General features: G+C 40.4%; 3 protein-coding genes across 26 annotated transcripts in view; 2 read left to right on the forward strand and 1 right to left on the reverse strand.

Annotated features, from left to right (window-relative positions):
• The first annotated feature begins 503 nt into the window (after positions 1–503).
• On the forward strand, positions 504–2187 carry LOC122781024 (membrane transport protein XK-like). The gene has a single exon (XM_044044516.1). The coding sequence runs from the start codon at positions 658–660 to the stop codon at positions 2185–2187; it is 1530 nt and encodes a 509-aa protein (XP_043900451.1). The 5' UTR covers positions 504–657.
• A 1177-nt stretch (positions 2188–3364) lies between these two features.
• On the forward strand, positions 3365–9915 carry usp1 (ubiquitin specific peptidase 1). The gene is made up of 9 exons (XM_044044316.1): positions 3365–3664; positions 4156–4384; positions 5573–5714; positions 5887–5988; positions 6174–6343; positions 6696–7399; positions 7820–7981; positions 8153–8354; positions 8475–9915. Exons 2-9 carry the CDS (start codon positions 4215–4217, stop codon positions 9268–9270), a joined length of 2448 nt encoding a protein of 815 aa, XP_043900251.1. The 5' UTR covers positions 3365–3664; positions 4156–4214; the 3' UTR covers positions 9271–9915.
• Positions 9916–11196: 1281 nt separating this feature from the next.
• The window catches only part of dock7 (dedicator of cytokinesis 7), a 42239-nt gene continuing 33584 nt past the window's right edge, over positions 11197–19851 (reverse strand). For 17 of the 24 annotated variants that reach the window (XM_044044312.1, XM_044044309.1, XM_044044308.1 and 14 more), the window contains 11 exons: positions 19567–19759; positions 19309–19452; positions 18994–19125; positions 18402–18416; positions 15445–15570; positions 14642–14731; positions 14306–14542; positions 14089–14232; positions 13848–13954; positions 13002–13169; positions 11197–12351 (listed from right to left, as the gene is read on the reverse strand). In XM_044044312.1, coding sequence (XP_043900247.1) covers positions 12309–12351; positions 13002–13169; positions 13848–13954; positions 14089–14232; positions 14306–14542; positions 14642–14731; positions 15445–15570; positions 18402–18416; positions 18994–19125; positions 19309–19452; positions 19567–19759 — 1399 coding nt within the window. In that variant the 3' untranslated portion in view covers positions 11197–12308. Of the gene's footprint in view, positions 12352–12858; positions 12879–13001; positions 13170–13847; positions 13955–14088; positions 14233–14305; positions 14543–14641; positions 14732–15444; positions 15580–18401; positions 18417–18993; positions 19126–19308; positions 19453–19566; positions 19760–19851 lie in introns of all 24 variants that reach the window. The other 7 variants (XM_044044310.1, XM_044044305.1, XM_044044315.1 and 4 more) reach the window with 3 other exon arrangements.

Here is a 19851-nt window from a genome sequence, read left to right on the forward strand (position 1 = left end):
TTTATTTAAAAAAGTAAAGAAAATATGAGGCCACAATGAATAGAGCCTCTTAAAACAGGGCATGGGATCAAATGTGAGCCTTTACATTAAACCTGAAAGGAATTGTGCTTCAAATGAAGATGAAAAATGTCTTTTGAAAACCCTGGATTGGTTAACTAAACTAGTAAAAAAAGAAAATTATTTCAAAAATCAAAACCACAGCACACATCCCATTTAACATGTTGCACACCACCTCTATTTCTCTCAATGTTGCTCTTTACTTTGTATCTACAATAACAGTGCATTTCAAAAACAGTTACAAACTTGGGACCTTGTCTGGAGTGATGTAGTCAATCAAAAGATGAAAGGAAAGGATTTAGAAGGTTTTAGGTACATATAGATATTCAGCCTTTTGATATTGAACTGGAGGTTTGGGAGTTTGGAACTGTAGACAATAGCAGCCTGCGGTAGAAGATATTTGGTGGCACAGTCGAATACTAAAGATGAAGTCCAAGAGTAAACTGGCATGATCAGCTTGGGATAAAGTTTAGACTGCCTGAGCAGTAAAGTGAATTGTTTTTTTTGTAAGGCAAGACAAATTCATTTCCAAGTCCGTCACTGGCATCAGAGCTTTAGAGCTACATTTTCGGTGCAGAAATCTGACTTCATATTGAAAACATGTGCGAGGTGATCATGAAAGAGCAGGAACAGGTGATATCCAGCACAGACCTGCAGGAAAACTCCTCAGAGGAAGAGATTATGTTCATGAAGGGGGTCCATCAAAGCAAGGTCCAACCGCCCTTCAGCATTGTGCTGGCCACCTTGCTCTACGTCTCAGAGTTCATCATCACTGCCGTGGTCTGCACCAAGTTTGACAGAAACGGCCATGTGTTCTGGATGAGCTATTCAGTCATCTTCCTGCTGCTGCCTGCCGTGCTCAGTCAGTTAACGTTGACGTTCATACACAGAGACCTGGGCCGAGATCGGCCTCTGGTATTCTTTCTGCACCTAGTGTTACTTGGACCCGTCCACAGGTGTATTGAGGCTCTCTGGCTCTATTACAGGGTGGGTGAGAGAGAGGAGCCCTATTTCACCATCTGCAGGAAGATCCATCTGGAGAAAGGACACAAGATGCACAAAGAGTGGGAGGAGAGCCAGTCAGAGAGCAAACTGACCACTCACAGGGATGCCTTCAAACGCACCACAGTCATTCAGGCGTTTCTGGGCTCCACTCCTCAACTGACACTCCAGCTGTATGTCACCATTCAGCAGTCATATGTGATGCCTTTAAGACTGATCCTGATGATTATCAACCTGATTTCCATCACATATGGGGCTCTCGTCTGCAGTGTTCTGGCCATCCAGATAAGATATGAAGACTACAAGCTACAGTGGCGTCCTACAGCCTACCTGTGCATGATCATGTGGAGGTTTCTTGAGATTTCCACCCGGATCACCATTCTGGTTCTGTTCAGCACGGCTCTCTCACACTGGGTTGTCCTTGTTGCCATGGTTAACCTGCTCATATTTTTCTTCCTGCCCTGGGTTGAATTCTGGACTAAGAGGGGCTCGATGAATCACAATGTGGATAAGGATTTGACTCAGCTTGGCACCATAGTGGTGCTGTGTGTTTTTACATTGCTCTATGCCTGTATCAATATATTTTGCTGGTCAGCGTTGCAGCTTGACCTTTACAATGAGGACCTCATCAGGAGAAGGCAGACCTGGTACCTCCTGACCACCTACTACTTGGGACGCTTTATTGAGAACATCATCCTCATCGGCATCTGGTTCATCTTTAAGTCTGACTTTGTGTTTTTTAGCGCCACACTGCTGTGTATCCAGCTGGTCATCTGCTACACCCTGGCCGTGTTCTTCATGCTGCTTTTCTTTCAGTACTGCCACCCCTGTAGGAGCCTCTTCAAGCACAACATCAAAGACTTCCTGAGCTGTGTCTGCTGCAGTAGAGTAAGTCGAATAGCAGCTGAAGAGGGAGTCGGACGTGGCTGCCTCTTTCACCCTCAACTACCAACCCCATCCTCCACTGCTGCCACCATTGTGCATGTGACGGAGCAGCCACATGAGCTGCAAGACCCCCAAAACTCTCACCTCTTTGCACAGGGCAAGGAGACTGTTCTTGTTGACATGGTGGAAGGAGCTTATAGATGGCATTCTGCCAAATTTCGTCAACATCCAAGTTCTATTTAGAGATGCATCCGGGGAATACTAAAGCACAATGCTGACACTGCAGGGTTCATACCTGAACAAGGCATTGAGAAGGTTTGCACAAAAACTAGAATTTGTGTATGCGTGTAACGTTGTAGAGAACAAACCTTTTCTTTTTTCCGCTTTAAGAGATAGACTAACATTTGATGATTATTAAGTTCATGTAAAAGCCTTTTTATTATTTGATTTTCCCGTGTGTATTTTGGGTCTTTTTGATGTATTTAGTTTATAGTTTGACCATTAGAGGGAACTCTAATGGTCAAGGGGAACTCGCTACACAAAGGATAAAGCAAGCAAGTGAAACTGCATACTTGGAATGTTTGCTTTCACTGGAAAATAAACTTGTGAGTAAATTACACCTAAATGTTGCATGTAAGACAAGTAAATGTGTGTGGCACCTTGCAGAGGTACAAAATCACAAAGTGCTGTACAAAGTGAAAGTTAAAACCACATTTTTAACTTGGTTTTTACAAAACAGGAACACAATGAGCAACAGTGGAGATAAAAACTCCCTTTTAACAGAAAGAAATATCTGACAGAACCAGACTACTAATGTAAGGTCATCTGCCTGGACAAATGGTAAGGGTAGGAGAGAGGAGAATAAGGAGGAGGAAGGGGGTTAGTGAAGGAGAGGTTGGTGAAAAAAAAAAAAAAGAACAGAGACTCAGTGACAATGTACTAAGTGTATTAATTGTTTATACTGAAATATATTGTAGTGTACTTGACTGTACTATTTCAAGTCAGCATTAAGGTGCAGTGAAAAATATTAAATAATAAAAAAGATGTACTCATTTTAAGTACACTGATGACGACATTTTGGCAGAAGAGGAAAAACAAAAGAAAGATGAAGAACGTGAAAATAACGGATAGTAATCGCTGAGACTTGGATCTTCAAAGCAAGCATTCACTAATGGTGGGGGAAAAAGTACTGACTTCCTTTCGTATCACGTTATGAATATCAACTGCCGTTAAAACACCAAAACCAACCAACACATTTCACATTCTGAGTAAGTGGCCATTCAACAAAATTGAAAATAATACAGCAGCTTCGGCAAAAACACGATTCTCTCGACACGAGCTAACTTGACAAATGACTACAAAAATGGCTTCCGAACGTACACGGAGGGACCCAAAATATAGGTGTTTGAATAGATGCCTGATATTTTGCATGCAAATGTCTGTGGTTGTATCTTTTTTAGATACATGAATGTGTATTCTTAAAATGTCAACGTATTTAATTGAAATATCTTTTCGGTGTGGGCTTATTTTTTACTGGGCGTTTTCCCCCGGATGTTTTGACGTCGTGACGGTGTTTCACCGGCGGTGTATCAGCCAGTGGGTCTTCGAGCAGGAAAAAGCGCCAACTTATGCAGCACCTTGGTCAAATTCTCTGCAAATGGCTTTAAAACTGGACTTTCACTAACATATAGTGAGCTTAAACGTGGGATGACTCGTTCTGGTAAGAGTTAAATGAGACCTAGACACTCTCGGGGTCGTAGTAGTTTGTTAGTTGGTTTTTATCTTGAAGTTAACTGTTAGTTAAGGCGTGCTGCTGCTTGTTCTCCTCACCTCGCCGTTTTGACCTAGTTTCTCCGCCGCGTTGTCTGCTAACTGCTCATCAACACCAGTCTGCAACGCGCCACTCTGAATTGTAACCGCTTCTTGGCGTCAAACAGATAACGATTTCTAACAAGGACGAGTGGGATTTAAATGTTGGTGGGAACAATGTAAACAGGAGGCTCAACGTTAGCCAGCCGCGCTAACATGTTATGTAATGCGCCGTTTGTAACCGTTGGACTGTACACCACATTTGTTGACACAATTAAAATTCATATTACAGCTTGAAGTAACATCACTGTTCACCAACGTGAAGTGCGTAGCCTCTTCCACGTTCGCTGAACTCTGATGGCGCCCTTTGAAAGTAAAACATGCTTCTCCTTCTCTTGCCAGTGAGGGGCGCTGCTGCAACTAGGTAGACAAGTAATCATCCTGAAGCTGCCAGAGTGAAGATGCCAGGTCTGCAGGGTGAAAATGTTGTGGCGGCTGTGGGGAGCCCCATCAAGAGGAGTAAACTGTCTCTGAAGTTCTTCCAGAAGAAAGAAACCAAAAGGGCGCTGGATTTCTCTGAACCCCAAACGGATGAATCTAAAACAGCTGATCCAGTGGAGCAAGAGGCCAGGTGAGTCTGTGCTGTCTATGTGTGATTGGTCTGAGGTCACATGAATATGTCCTTTTATTATCCCCCATTTCTGGAAAGTGGTGTCTGGGATTAACCGGGAGCATATCTTCTCATTCTGACATAGTTTGATTTACACAGCAAGTTAAAAACACAAGTTCACAAAATGCTTTGGCAGACAAAATAAAAAACACGAACAGAAACAAGAAAAACAAAACATGGAGGCAAAGCCATTAAATTGACCAAGTTTCAATAATGAAAACAAGAGTTGGGAATCACATTAGGAGCCCTCCCAGCTGATCAAAGCAAAAGTGAAACTACAGAATCCACTTGAGGGGGAAAACTTTCATCAAGTCTGCCCATTTTTCCCACAGTGTTAACACACTACTCTATCTAGTAAGGTTAAAGATTTGTATTTAAACAGTGCTTTTCTAGTCTTGACAACCATTGAACTGCCTAACACTCCAGTGATGCCATTCACCCTTTCACATGCACACTTTTCTGTCAGGCATTATTCACATGCTCCTGGCTCAATCACCAGGAACAACTTGGGGTTGATTGCAAAGTCAGACTATATGATTTAAGTATGATTGCGTCTAACATCACTCTCTTGTGACCAGTGTTTCTTTAACGCCCACAGTCTATTCTCATACATAGTTTGATGTTTTGGAAACATGGCAATATGCAAGAGATGTCATGGAACCCAATCAAGTGCCATTTGAGGTTCTGCAAATTTGCTTTTCAACCACATAAGCTTGCTAAAATTTGATGTTTTAAAATAATTTAAGGAGTTCAAATGTTTAATATTTTATACAGTTGTAGAATGATTAGTTCAACCTAAAATATTTATGGTGATACTTCATGTGTTTTACGTTCTGAAAATTCTGACAATAGTGATTTGAACTGTGGTGCTGGGTAATATTTCATTATTATAATTAATCAGCTTTTAGCCAAATCACACATTTATTTGTAGAAATTCCACCTCTTATTCTGAGTACACTGCATGGGTATTAAGTATGTGGCCAGTCAAGTTTTGGTCCATGCAAATCAGGAGTTCATTAATATGTCCTTAACAACAGCGGATATTGATTGCAATCCTATGGCCCAGCTTTTATGAAATTACAAGAACTAAATAAGTAGTTGATGTTTAACAGTGTGTGTGTTAAGTGTGTTTTCTTCTTCATTGTTCAGCACCTGTGATGACGTGGTCTTTGGTCCTTCACCATGTCCAGCCTCCCCTGGCCTCCTGCCATGTGAGAAGAGAGAGAGTTTGTTGCCATTTGTGGGGCTCAATAATCTCGGCAACACCTGCTATTTGAACAGTATCTTACAGGTGGGTCATTATGAGAGGCAAACTGTAATAATATTAATAATAATTCTTTCATATTTATATACATGATATCTTTCATGAAGTTAACAATATTGGACTTTTTGCCAACATTTATTTGACTTGGAAAAAGTCAAAAAATATGACTAATCTTGTTCCTGTTTGGTTGCTCCTGAAGGTTCTCTACTACTGTCCAGGACTCAGAGCGGGCATAAAGAAACTGTACGATTTGTCAAAGGGAATAGACAAACCCAAGGAAGAAACGGATAAAAGCGAAGAGGTTAGTGCAAATACAAATGACTTGTATTACATATTTTACATTGGCAAAATGTTGAACCATCATTTGTTAAGAATTGTAGGCTGGGCGATCTAATAAAAATAAATGTATCCAGACCTGAAGTGAATTGAAATGACAGAAATTAAGCCTTCCTTTTGTTTTGATTCTTTTGAATTGTTTTACCTCAGGAGTCGGAAGACGCAGTAGAATCCCTGCCGGCTCACATTGAGCTCCTTGGAAGCTTCAACAGTCTGATAACATCAGTGGAGCAGCTGCAGTCCAGCTTCCTGCTCAACCCCGACAGCTGCAGTGACGGAGAGCTCGCCACACCGCCTCGAAAAATACTGCACACCCTCAGGTAAACAATATGATCTGTACAATGTCTGTTATGGTTATGAGTTGAGCTAGAAGTAGTAGTTTATTTATACTGAGATCAGTGAGTTGTGATTTAGGTCAGAAGTTTCTACATTTTGTCTTTTTATCGGTTCAAGTTATACCATTAAATATTAATACCAAACCATTTGACTGTTACAGTTCCTAAAATATAAATTATTAAAGTAACTATTTATAGTCCAGTTTCTATGAATTAGTTATTTGGAGGACTCATCTGGTCATACATTTATCACATTTTGTGACCAGCAAAAAAACTATTGTTTCATTAAACTGATGTTATTATCTGACTAGTAATCTCTTTCTGTTATGTGTTTCAGGCAGTTGAACCCCATGTATGAAGGCTATCTTCAGCATGATGCCCAGGAGGTGTTGCAGTGCATCCTGGGATACATCCAGGAGGCCTGTGACACCATCAGGAAGGAGCAGCAGTTGGAGAGTGAGGATGACAAAGCTGCAGTAGTCAAAATAGAGAATGATGCTCATTTGGGTTCAGGCACCTCTGCAGCAGAATCCAAAAGTCTGACAGATGAGGATGGTCAAGTCACTGGCAAGAGAAAGAGCGACACAGAGGTGGGCAATGCCAAGAAGAAGCCAAAATCTGTCAAGTCTAAGAAGTCTGACGTGGAGGAAATCAATAAACCCCTTACTCGCTCCAAAAGAAAGTCGTCAAGTGACATCACGACAAATGGCATCCAGGATAAAGCTGGAGATGATAGTGCAGAGAAGGAAGGAATGAAGAAGCTAAATGAGGAAGGAGGGAGTGATGAGGGAAAGGCTGAAAAAACCTCTAAAGAGACGGATGGGAAGAAGAAGAAACGTGCTAAGCTGAGCTGGCTGATGCCCTCTGTGAAACAGCCAAGCATTTTCTCCAAGTTTCGCAGCGTTGGAAGAATCAGCTCAATTTCTGTGAAGAATCAAGAGAACCCAGAGAATGGACAGAGCGATCAGAAGAGTCAGAAGAAAGACAGTAATAAGAAATCACCACTGAACGTGGCTGAAGAGAAGACTGCAAAACATCACGGTATGTGATGGTTACTGATATTTTAGGAATGGTAGAAGAGAAGAAGATATATTTTAAGAATGGCTGGAGAATTTGTTTTCAAAATCACATTTGAACCAATACACATTAAGATAGTGGCAAGAGCTTGACAAGGGTCTATATTTTACTGTTAGTGGGTTTGACCCAGTTTTTTCAATGTCTCGACAATCTCGGTCTTGTAGGAATTCTTTATTTTAATGTATATCAAACTGAAGCTTGCCTTATATTTAGCAAATCAAATAAATCGCAATGTTTGTCAGATAAATTGCAGTTGGATATTTTCCCTAAATTGTTCAGCCCTACTTTCAAGACTGTAAAATGGATTGATCGGTTTTGCCTGGACTCATGAAACTGACCCAATCATTTACACAGAAGTGTGTTTGTTTTGCTGTTGTATTTTAGTTTTAGGCCTGGACCTGATGGAGCGCTTGTTCCAGGGTCAGCTGGTTCTGAGGACACGTTGTCTGGAGTGTGAGAGCTTCACAGAGAGGAGGGAGAACTTCCACGACATCAGCGTCCCAGTGCTCGATGATCCACCCTGCAGCCCAGACGATCTCTCAGAGGGTGAGAAGATAGCAACTAACCTCATAAATGTTAACTTTTTCAGGCCCAAAAGCAAGTTTTAAATGTGTTATTGTCATTTTACGTGTGTGAACACTTTTTCCTCTTCACAAACTTGGAAATGTGTTATACCTGGATTTTTACTCACACTTGAATTAATACTTTATTCTCCAGTGTCTCCAGATCCAAAACCGGAGCTGAAGACTCTGAAATGGGCCATCGCCCAGTTTGCTTCAGTGGAGCGCATCTTTGGAGAGGACAAATACTTCTGTGAGACCTGTCATCATTACACAGAGGCGGAGAGAAGCCTCCTGTTTGACAAGACTCCTGAAGTGATCACCATTCATCTCAAGCGCTTCTCTGCCAACAGTTTAGAGTGAGTCACACTATTAGGATAGCCATCAGTAAATTAACTTGTTAGAAGTTTTAAATTTCTGTTTTGACATGTAAACAAGTATGTGGCATTAACTCATCTCCCTGTTTGTTTTCCTCTCAGCTTGGACCCGTATGCCGGCCTCTCTAAAGTGAACACTCCCCTGCAGACCCCTCTGACCTTGTCTCTGGACGAGTGGTGCACCCGTCCCTCGTCCACAGAAGGTCAACGTTACCAGCTATTTGCTGTGGTCATGCACAGTGGCATCACCATCAGTAGCGGCCACTACACCGCCTACGTCCGCATGTCTGACCTGAAAGACGTGAAGCTCTGCCCGCAGGACAGAGAGGGAACGGAAAAGGAGCAAGAGCTGAAGGAAAGCAGGGAGGGAACACAGGCGAAAGATGAAGCCCTGGACTACGATGATGGAGAAGTTTCTTTCAGCCTGAAGGCGAGGGGGCAGAGAGGTGCCAGTCTGGCTAATGGCAAAATGGCAGGCAAAAAATTGTGTGAGGGTGGGGTTGGACTGTTGGGGGGTCAGAGGAGTTTGTCCAGTTATGAGGTTGCCAGCAGCAGCAGCAGCAGCAACAAACACACAGAAAAATCCAACAGTAGAGCAACAGAAGGATCTAAACGGAGAAAGACGATCAGCAGTTTGGGCAAAAATAATGAAGCTGGACTTAAAAAGGAGCCGGAGGAAGGCGAGGAGGTGTCCACAGCTTCCTGTGGCGTGGCTGCTTCCACAGAGCAGCAGGCTTTGAACAACCTCCTGGAGTACGAAGGCAAATGGATGCTGTTTGACGACTCCGAGGTGCATTTGTTTGAAGAGGAGGATTTCCTACAAGCTTGCTCTCCTGAGACGTGCTCCTCATCAACGCCATACCTGCTCTTCTACAGGAGGATGCCAGCTGGATGCTAACATAAACACACGGGACAGTTTAAAGGGATTGTGCCTGGCAAGTGCTCAGAAAAAGGGACAGTGCCAAAAATACTGTGGTTGCCATATTTAAGTGACTTTCAGGTTAGAATCCATCTGCTCACATTGTTTCATGTAGTTAAATTGAGAACTATCTCGATGACTGAGGATGTGATTTTCTTCACGTCAGGGATGACTAAACCTTTTTTAGACTTTGTTGTACGCTGTCTTTTTGCAGTCTGCCTTTACAAAGTTCTCTTTTTGATTTGTCATGTATGTATGTTTTCTTTTTTTTCCAGATTGGAAAAAGCACTTTTAAACTAAATCAGAATATAACGTGCTGAATATTTTTGTTTGTTTTTTTCTTTTTTTTTATGTTTCATTGTATTGGGTGTAGAGGAGTTTGTCACTGCTGTGTATTTGGACTGATTATGCAACTTTAAAAAGCCAAATAAACAACAAATCCTCTCCACTGACAACCTGAAGTGATACACACTGTAATGCTGGAATGTGTCATAATCCTCGTTTACATTTCACTCAAACATGAACACGTTTGTGTATCAAGCCTGAATCTAATGAGATTATGTAAGTGAACCATGAAGTCTTAACTCCTTCCCTAGATACAATAAAATGCAATTGGGGCTGCAACAATTAGTCGACAGAACTAAATTAATCTTCAACTATTTTTACATTTGATTGGTTTGACTGTGTTGTTGTCCCCCCACTAATTAAGACAATCTCTCAGACATTTTATGGACCAAACAAGTACATGATTAATTGAGAAAATAATGGACAGATGAATTGATTGTGAACATATTTGTCATTTGCAGCCCTAATATAATACATAAGGTTTTATTCAAGCTGAATTGGCATCAGCAGTACCAAGAAAATATGTAAAAACCTGAACTCAAAATAAGTTAAGGTTTTTATAAAATGTTTTAATGCCTAATAATTTTTTTGTGTGTAAACCAGGTGTGTAATCTAGAAGGCATTAAAGGGGTTTATTTTAAGTTCAGTTTATTCTGTTAATTTTCCTGAAGCTCAATGTGATCCAAATATCTTTCAGTTTACAGAAATGTTGAAATGAGCTTGGGAAATAATCAATTATGAAAACGAAAGATTAAAAAAAAAAGAAAAAAAAAAAAGCAGAAGTCCAATATTTGTTTCAGGGATTGACCGTGTGCTGTGTTAATGAGTGAAACATCATCATGAGCCATATTCACTTATGTCACCATAAATCATATTTAACTGAGTAAAGCTTTCCAGGGTAAGTGTTTTTTTTTGTGTTTGACAGAATACTTGCCAACTTAATCCAACATGAAAACAAGTGTGTCTTTTAAACTGTAACCCATTCCGGCTGTAATGACATTAATGATGACGATCTAGTTCTATAAGCAATAAAGTTTTTACCTTTTTCATGTCCTGTCTTGGCGGTCGCATCCACTGCTGCCAACCAACACAACATTATTATGTTCATCAGTTTAACAACTGCATCAGATCATGATATCTAACAAGTGTGTAGTCAAAAAGAAATACAAATCAGATTACAATATAATATTTTAAAATGTTAAAATGTTTTTTGTCAATTTGTAGTGGAGTGGAGGGGTTATAAACATTCTGGTCTAAGGTGAAAAATAACACTGATCTACAAAACAAAATGTTAAGTAAAACCCTTAAGATGCACATATAAAAAATATTTTAAATAAAAAGTGTGCATAACAGGTTTTCATTAACTAAAAATACATTTCTCAGATCACACAATGTAAAGTTACTTTTCTCAGGGTTTGTCTTTGATAATGCTATAAAGTATGTTTAAATACCACTCTCGAATCAACAAGATTATGTATGAAACAGCAAATCTGTCAACCATGCAAATATTTTACAATAAAAGTTGAAAAGCCTTGTTAAAAAAAATTATTGTCCAAGAAATTGAAACCAAGTGCTTTTACTTTGAAACAAGAACAGAATACGTTGTTGTGTTGGTAGCATACGTGGCAGATTGCAAAGTTGGGATGTGTGACTGGTTGTCGCTGTGGTTTGTTGCTAAAAATAGAACAAGGGCTTTAATCGCAACAAAACCAGTGTGGCTGCTGTAATCATGTGACCTGACCTGAAACGAAGCGAGATGCTCAGCAGTGCAGACGCTTGTGACTCTTGGAAAAGCTGCACCCCTTAAAACACAAATGCTCCGTCAAAACGCGGCAGTGATCAGTGATGATGGCGCCTGAGTTCCTGGAGACTATACAAAACAAGAGAATTACCAGCAAACACACAAAGTGAACATTAAAATATTTATTTAGTAAAATATTTCAAATAAACAAAACAACATAAAATTATACAAGCATGTTTAAAGTACGCTTCAACTCAAAGTGATAAAGCATCGAGATAAATAATGGTAGAAGTTAATTTTGCACGTTTTTTTAGCCCCGCCCCGCCCACCCCCATTTTGTTTTACATAAAGTTTCAAGTTTGTAAAATGCGTTTGCTACACCGTAATAAAAAAGTGCACACAATATTGAATACAGATTATTTTCTTCTTTTTTTGACACATCGTACATTATTAAAAGACACCTTGACTTTTAAAATTGTACCTTTTTTACAGTCGCTTGTCAACATTTGGCGTGAATAAAACTTTTGGCACGTTGTCGTTATAGGAATCTGGAGATTCTCTGTATTCTGTAGTTTGATGGCTTTCAACTAAAGAAGAGTGAAGGCGCACATTATGATTTTTTCTTAAGGTAGCACAGGGACAAATACTCAAAAACATCTGTTCCCCGCTGTAACATATGGCCAGCAAATAAAAAAATGTAAAAGCCAAGGTGTCCCTTTCATCTTGAAGTTGTTCGTCCCTCTTGACTGTGAAACAGTTTGTCTGTAAACAAATTAAGACACTGGAATGACGTACCAACACTTTTAGCCTTTTTTTTTAAGCTCGTTCTCACAAACACTATCCAACTCTGGAGACAAACTCCTATTTACACTTGAGAATAAATTAATATTGCAATTTTTCAGTGGAGCGTGTGTCCACGTTCTCTCCGTCTTCAAAGGTCAAACTTGCGAAGGCTCATTCTGCTGAAGGAATCTCTGGAGACAGAAAAACAAAACAGATTTTTATTTGCACAAGCAAAGGATTTGAAAAGCAAATGTCCTGCAGGAGATTTGGTTTGTTTATTTAGCAAAGGAAAGGTTCTTCATTGTCATTATACAACAACTGGTATTGCACAACGAAATGGTGAGGTCAGATGGAGGGTTGATCAGAGCCGCTGCGACTGAGCGCGCCGCCACAAGGGAGCAACCTGACCGAATGTAACCACTGCGCACCATATCGCCCTTTTATAGGTTGCTACGTTAGATCCATATTATTTTATATGAAAATAAAGGGATATGAATCACAAATGCAGGTTTCCCAAACAATTTTCATACCATTCTCTATTACTGTAGCTGTACATTGGTATGTTGATTTAATAAATAGCGTATGTGACATGGTTTGCTCTACTGTGGGATCCCTTGATACTTGAAATGAGGTGAAAAGTGTAAAACTTCACAAATGATAAAAACTAAACACAAAATGTCTGAAGAAATCCAAACTACCTTGTCAAGCTGTCCGTTTGCTGCATGAGTTTACAAAAGCAAAAAAAAAAAAAGCAAATAACTCTTTGTTTAATTTACCATCCAAAAACATCCTCACTTGCTCCTTTTCTCTCTCACATAGAGAGGTGGCGCTGTCACATTACCTGTGTGAGTTGACCTGCAGAACAGGCTTATAAAGCTGAGGGATCTTTCTGTTGATGAGGGGCTGCAGCGCCTCCTTCAGTCGGTGGTAATTCCTCTCCAGTTCCCTCTGGTACTCCTTCTGGTCGGGACCGATCAGACTCTTGTTTTTACGCAGAGCATCTTCACACCTGCAACAGAGAAATCCATCAAATGCTGCCATCATGTACTTTCTGTGCTTCACTATGTTCACACTGACATTTAGAGGATGTTTGCTAGATAGAGTTCTGCTTCGGTCGTTGTTTTGTTGCATATCTTACTGGAGCATGAAGGTGTCACCTATAGGTGAAGCTCAAAGAACTATATGGCAAAATCAGTTTTTGAAAAATCCTTATTAGCAGGTTTTGGACTTCACAGTTTTCTCATTATTCTGAGACACTGATCACATCACTGTGACATCATTTTCTTATTTATGTTTTAAAATTTCCTGGAAGCACTTTACAGGTTCACTGACGGGTGACTTTCTTAGGTACACCTGCTTGTTTTTCTTCTTATCAGCCAATCACATGGCAGCAACTGCATTTAGGCATGCAGACATGGTCAAGACAACTTGCTACAATTTAAACTGAGCATCGGAAAGGTGATTTAAGTAACTCTGAATGTGTCAACGCAGAAACATCTGATCTATTGCACAAGCAACTATCTTTAGGGTTTACAAAGAATGCTCTGAAAAAGAGAAAATATCCTGTGAGCGACAGTTCTTTTGTCGAAAATGCCTTGTTGATCCCAGAGGTGAGAGTAGAACAAGCAGACAGAAAACAGTAACTCCAATAAACACATACAGTATGTACAGATAAAATAATCATTACCTCTTGGTGAAGTCTTTGAAGCAGAGCCGTAGCTTATTATGGTGTCTGTACAGTTTGGGGTCACTGGGGATTTCTGACAGGAACACCTGAGCCACCTCTAAAGGACCCTGAGGAACAACCACACAGCAACATTAATTATCCATCTACAGATCAACTTCACTTGGGCGTTTGTAATATTTTACTTTTGTGGAACTCTGTACTGTTTTATGAGACGGATACACCTAGCATCATAAAACTTCACCTGGTTGACAGTTGTACCAACTGATCCCTGTAGGACCATCTGCAGCATCTTGGCGTCAGCAGGGTCCTGGTGGGTGGCAAAGGCCAACTCCTGAGTCTTCTTTTGCATGTCTTCTATTGCCACCTCGATGGGTGTGGAAATAATCTGGAACATTACATTGGTTTTAGTGATCAGGATTAAAATGATTTCATGAACGAGTTGAAGATGATTCACTGACTTCTTCTTTGTGGATGATGTTGATCCGTGTCTTGATGTACGGGAAGGCATGGGAGGTGGTGAGGATGGTCTTTCGTTTGAACTGTTCGTGCAGATCCCCATGTGCTCGGCCATCCAGCGTGAAGGGGGTGCAATATACGAAGCGGCGCAAATTGTAATTCTTGTCAAAGTAAGTGATGCGGTCCTTCATCTCGTACGTGTCAAAATACGGCTCCACGTACGTGATCTGAATAAATGCCTGCAGGAGGGAACGCAAGTTTTAACAGCGATATTTAGACACAGTGTGAACAAAATCATGCATTCATCCGACAATATGGACACAGTGCCTGACACTGACCTTATTTGGGTCCAGCTTGCATTTGTCCACTGGGTTGGAGTCCTTTATAACTTCTACCTGCTCCTCTCCAAATCGCTCCCCATAGAAACCCTGAGAGGAAACACGACAACGAGTCTCATGAAATGCTGGTTAAGGCTCATAATACACAAATCTAATCTTTAAAATCAAAATAACAGCTGCTAAAGACAGTTTCCTCGAAAAACCTAACCCTAAATTAAGGTCAGAAGGTTCTTGGGAAAAAATGGAATTACAAAAGCCATGAGCAGCCATGGTCACTACTACATATTTTCATTCGGTTATCTTGAGATAACAGATTACAGGATAATGGCCTATTATCTCATGACAACGTGATAATTAACGCATTATTGTAAGATAACGAGGATCATTTTCTCGCGATAACAAGAAATCAATGCGTTATGACAGGATAATGAGATTTGTTTCTCCACGGTGACATAGTTATTTTTTTGGTTTATCTTGCAATCACTTCTGCTTGTGTTTAGACGTACAGCCATCAGGCCCTGATCAGTAATTTCTCCATTTTGTGACATGTTCTGCTGCTGGCAGGTGTCAGAGCCTGCATGCTGCTGCTGGCAGTATCTATCTGTGATAGACAAAATATTAGCCAAGAGGGAGCAACCCTTATTATCCACTATTTGTTATCCCCTATGCTGAGAAAACAAGCCTTGTTATGCCATGATAATGAAATGATTATGCTGAGACCTTGAGACAAAGGAATGCATAAATATAGTAGCGGCCAGGACTGTTTGTGGCTTCTGTATAATTTTAAGTTTATTTCACTTTACCTCCAGCCGGTGAGAGATCTCTGCCAGCTTCGTGATCGCAGGCTCTTTGTACACAAACTCCTGCTCATCCAAGTCGCCAAATTTCGAACCGTAAAATCCAACTCTGAAATACGTACCAAACATCCTCTTCCCAACCTGCAAGCAAAAGAAATGCAATATTAGCACTTGAAGTAATGGGAATAGACAACTATAACTACTGTATATGTGTACAGGTCTGAAGAGTCACAGTCCAAATCAGATTCCCAACTATTATAAAATATTGTAAATGCTGAAAAAGAAAGTGGAGCCAATAATGATTCACCTTTATTTGTTTGAGTGTTTTTGCTTTGTTTTCTGATGGACAAAAATAACAGATTTCAGCTTATTGTATTGCACAAAGAAACAAAGGAAAAGATGAGGGGCTGCAGTTTTGTAACAACAGCAATAATTATAATCTTTCAACAAAACTACTGTAGATATAAGACAATAAGTCGGTATACAGCAGTCAGTGTCAGACAGAACGCAGCCAAAAGGAGCTCAACAACCAAACCGGGAATGACAAAGTGCTTAACCTAACTGACACCCAACAATATCAGGCAAAGAGAAACAAAGGTCAACAACTAACAGCCTTCTTGACCTGAGAGCAGAATATCTGATTGTCACAAGTAGCAGACACACATGATGAATATCTGCACAGCATTCAATCAACTGACCAACATGAACTCTCATTTTTGCTCAGTACATGAGCGGCACAGGTCTGTTTTCCACAATCAAATTGAAGAAGAGGCAGCTTTCAACTGCAACTAAGCACCCACAAGCAGATGCCTAAACTCATCCGCCTTCTTTAGGGACAGGTCGCCATAACTTGTTCGTGTTTCCTATTGATATCACAACCTTGAATTTCTACCAGTGCCAGTCTCCAGTCTTTCACCTCTTTTAAACAAGTTAGCTTGTTTAAAAGGACATTTATGCTGATGCATTTACCGCAAAGCTAAAAACTCATTAAATAAACAAACAAAACTAGAATGTTTTGACTGCCATCTCTCCTTTTAGCATGATGTCTGTGCTTATTCAACCATTTATGTCATATTTTATGGATCATATTAGGTTTTACTTTTCTCTTTTTCCAATATCCGATCTGGTAATTGTAGCCAATATCAGAGTGATATTTACACCGAGTATCGAATCACCTCTTCCCTAACCTTTCTTATTAGTAAGCACTGACATTCAATGATGGGGGAAAAACACCAATAAAATATGTTGGATGGAACATCTGTAACTCAACTGTAAAATAGATAAACAAGGTTGCTATATATACATTTTTGACTAGAGACACATTTAGTTTCTTGCCAGGAATGATGGTAACAATGGTGACCAAGAAGTTCAGCTATTGTAGCTTTTAGACAGTGGGAATACTGTACGTATTCTGGGCACGGCTATGTCCTCATCATGTTGGAATGGAGGCAAACTAAATACTACACTGACTCATAACTGCAAATTAGGATTATGAGACAGGATAGACTAGACCAGGGCTCATAGGATAGTATGGTAACTTCAGTAGAGGAGAAAAAAGCAGAAGCAAAGGTTGACACTGGTGTTGCTTTCTAACGCTAAAGACAATATGTGTTTGGGGGAAGCTGAAGTGACTAGAGCGGCCTCTAGATTGTAATTAAATATTTAGATAAATTCTAATGCTAAGAGCAAATCTAAAAAGGGGAAAACAAATCACATTGACTGCTGACTCCAAAAAAGCTGACAAAAAAAGAAACTTAAGTAGAAATTTAAGAAGCCCCGAAAACTAAAGAACTTACCACAAGACACAATTAAGTAAAGTGGGAAGGGTCGGCAACCGGGGAAATCAAAAAAGGAGAGAACAGAACAAATTTTAATCAGGATGGGTTTGTTCCAGAGAATTTTAAAAACAAAACATACCAGCAGACAACAGCAGAATTATCTACCGATTTAAAAAAAAAAGGAAGAAAAAACAAAGTCACTGAGCAGGGTCTGGACCATGCAGAGGCAGACGGTTAAAAACAGAACAGACAAAATAGGAAAACAAAGATCCACAACCTTCAGAAACACACCATGCACATCACAGTGCATTTCCATACAAACAAAAAGTGCTCAGTCCAATTCATGCAAAAACAAAATAACTACACAAACCTCTGGTGTTAATACTTTTAACAGAAGAACAGAATGGATGAAAAAATATATCAGGGGTCGATTTAGTTTGAGCTATTAAAAAACGGGGCAAGTAATTGAAGTAATCAAAATCAAAAGGCATAAATCAAGTAATCCTGAGATTACTGTAAGATGAACCCTCTTGGGAAAAACATGACTGCCTCAGAAATTTCTTTGTGGCTATTTCAACCCAATACAACAACAATTTGTGTTTGAGAAGACTCATTTAAATAAATAAATATGAAGTGAATGACCCATTTACAAGAGCAGCGATGCTAACGGATAACCTTCAAGTAGAAACAGTGCACTGAAATCGAGCCCTGTGTTTGAGGATGAGATGAAACTGAGTGTGACAGCAGACAGTGCCAGTCAATGAGTGTGTGTTCTGACCGACACACTAGCAGACAGACAGGAGGTGAGGATGAGAAAAAAAGTGCGGATTGTGCGAGTGATGCATTCACGGAGACATTTGGCATTAGTGTGACACACACACTGTGGCTCCCATGCACAGCCTGCCAACACTGTCACGGAAAACAAAACAAAAAAAAGGAAAACAAAACAAGCTCCTCTTGCTCAGTAAGAGGGGGGAGGAGAGAGGAAGACGGGTGTTGCTGCTCGTAGAGCAAATATCCCCCGGTGGGGGCAGACAGATGACTTTGTCTGCAGGTGTTAATGAATTTGATGTGTGTAACAAAGCGGAGATAGTAACAGAATGCCCACGGCTGGCAAATAAAAAAAATGAGAATAAATGAAAACAAATGTGAGCAGGGCCAAGCAGGAACCATTGAGTCACCTACCTCCCAGCCAGTACTCTGTGTGACAAAGAGAATACAGGACATGTGAACAAAAACACACCAACACACATCCACACATGCTCCACGCCACCTTCTCTGTTTTTGGTGTATTTCTGTGGCAGCGTTACAGCGCCACATACAGGCCTGGCATATATACTACAGCGTTTAGAGTCATTTTGAGGCGTTGCGTGCGCATGAAGGCTTGAAATAATGCTGTGTTTACGGCAACTTTTTAGGAATGAATAAGAGAACGATCAAATAGGGAAAGTTGAAATGCAGTGTGGGTAAGGCTTTATTCTACTCCATGGAAGGAATTTAACCTCTCTGCACTGCCTCGTATAGGTAACAGAAGAAATCGTAACTTCAAAAAATGCATGTGAATATGCTGGTGAAGCTTTTCATATTTGTAACCTTCTTTAAACCAAATGTGAGGAGACTGACAGAGTAAATATAAAACATCAAATCTGGGTCTCTCTCTCTCAAACACACACGCATGCAAATGACTTAATTCTCATTTGACTTAAATATGAAGTTTTGCACCTCAAGCTAAGGGGGAAAGAAGAAATCTACATCACACGTGTGTGTGTCCGTTTACCTGGTGAACTATTTTCCCAAAGGCTTCCTGTAGTTTACCATGAATGGTGGCCAGCTTTTTTGCATCCCTGTTGGCTTCGTGGATAGGGATCAGTACCTTGTACACTTCGTTTACTGCCTCGTACATGCCAGCCTGGAATGAATATCAAAGCAAATGTTGCAGTTCATCACATAAAATGCTAAAAAACACCACAGCAAAAAATATACTGTATATTGAGTCAAAGAGTAAAAATCTAACTTTGTCAGACTAATTTTTATTAAAACTGAGAGAAGATCTAAAATTATTCCATCTAATGAACCATCCTCTACTTCTTACCATGGAGAAAGAGGCAGCAGCCTGCTCCAGGAGTCCCACCAGACCAATCTCAGTGAAGTATTTGCCTGAGCAAATGCCCTCTTCATCTGGAGACACCACATCATCGGAGACTGCTGATTCCTCAAGTACATTTGAGGAAATGTTCTGAGAAGCACAAGCGCACACACAAACATCAAGGCTGACATTACTTGGCCCAAGAACTTATGTAGATTTCTTCAGAGGGAAGTGTACAAACATTACTATAGGAGCTGTCCTTACCTGGAAGGTGACACAGCCAACAGGCAGATACTTGCGGTCCTCCAGCATGCTCAGGTATTCAGCAACCAGAGCAGCACTGTGCACAAGACACTGAGCAGCCTCCGCGTGGTTATTCCTCTCAGAGTGTTTTCCAGCCATGTTCTGGAGCCATGTCAGTCGCAGGTCTGGAGACGTCTGGTAACCCTTTGCAATCCTGGACAGACACAACACCCATTTTACAGATAACAAAATGATGATGATCACATAGAAGACGTGTGACAGAAACTTTTTTGTTAGAATGCAAAT

This window comes from Solea senegalensis, linkage group LG14, assembly GCF_019176455.1.
Source record: "Solea senegalensis isolate Sse05_10M linkage group LG14, IFAPA_SoseM_1, whole genome shotgun sequence".
Classification (NCBI taxonomy): Eukaryota; Metazoa; Chordata; class Actinopteri; order Pleuronectiformes; family Soleidae; genus Solea; species Solea senegalensis.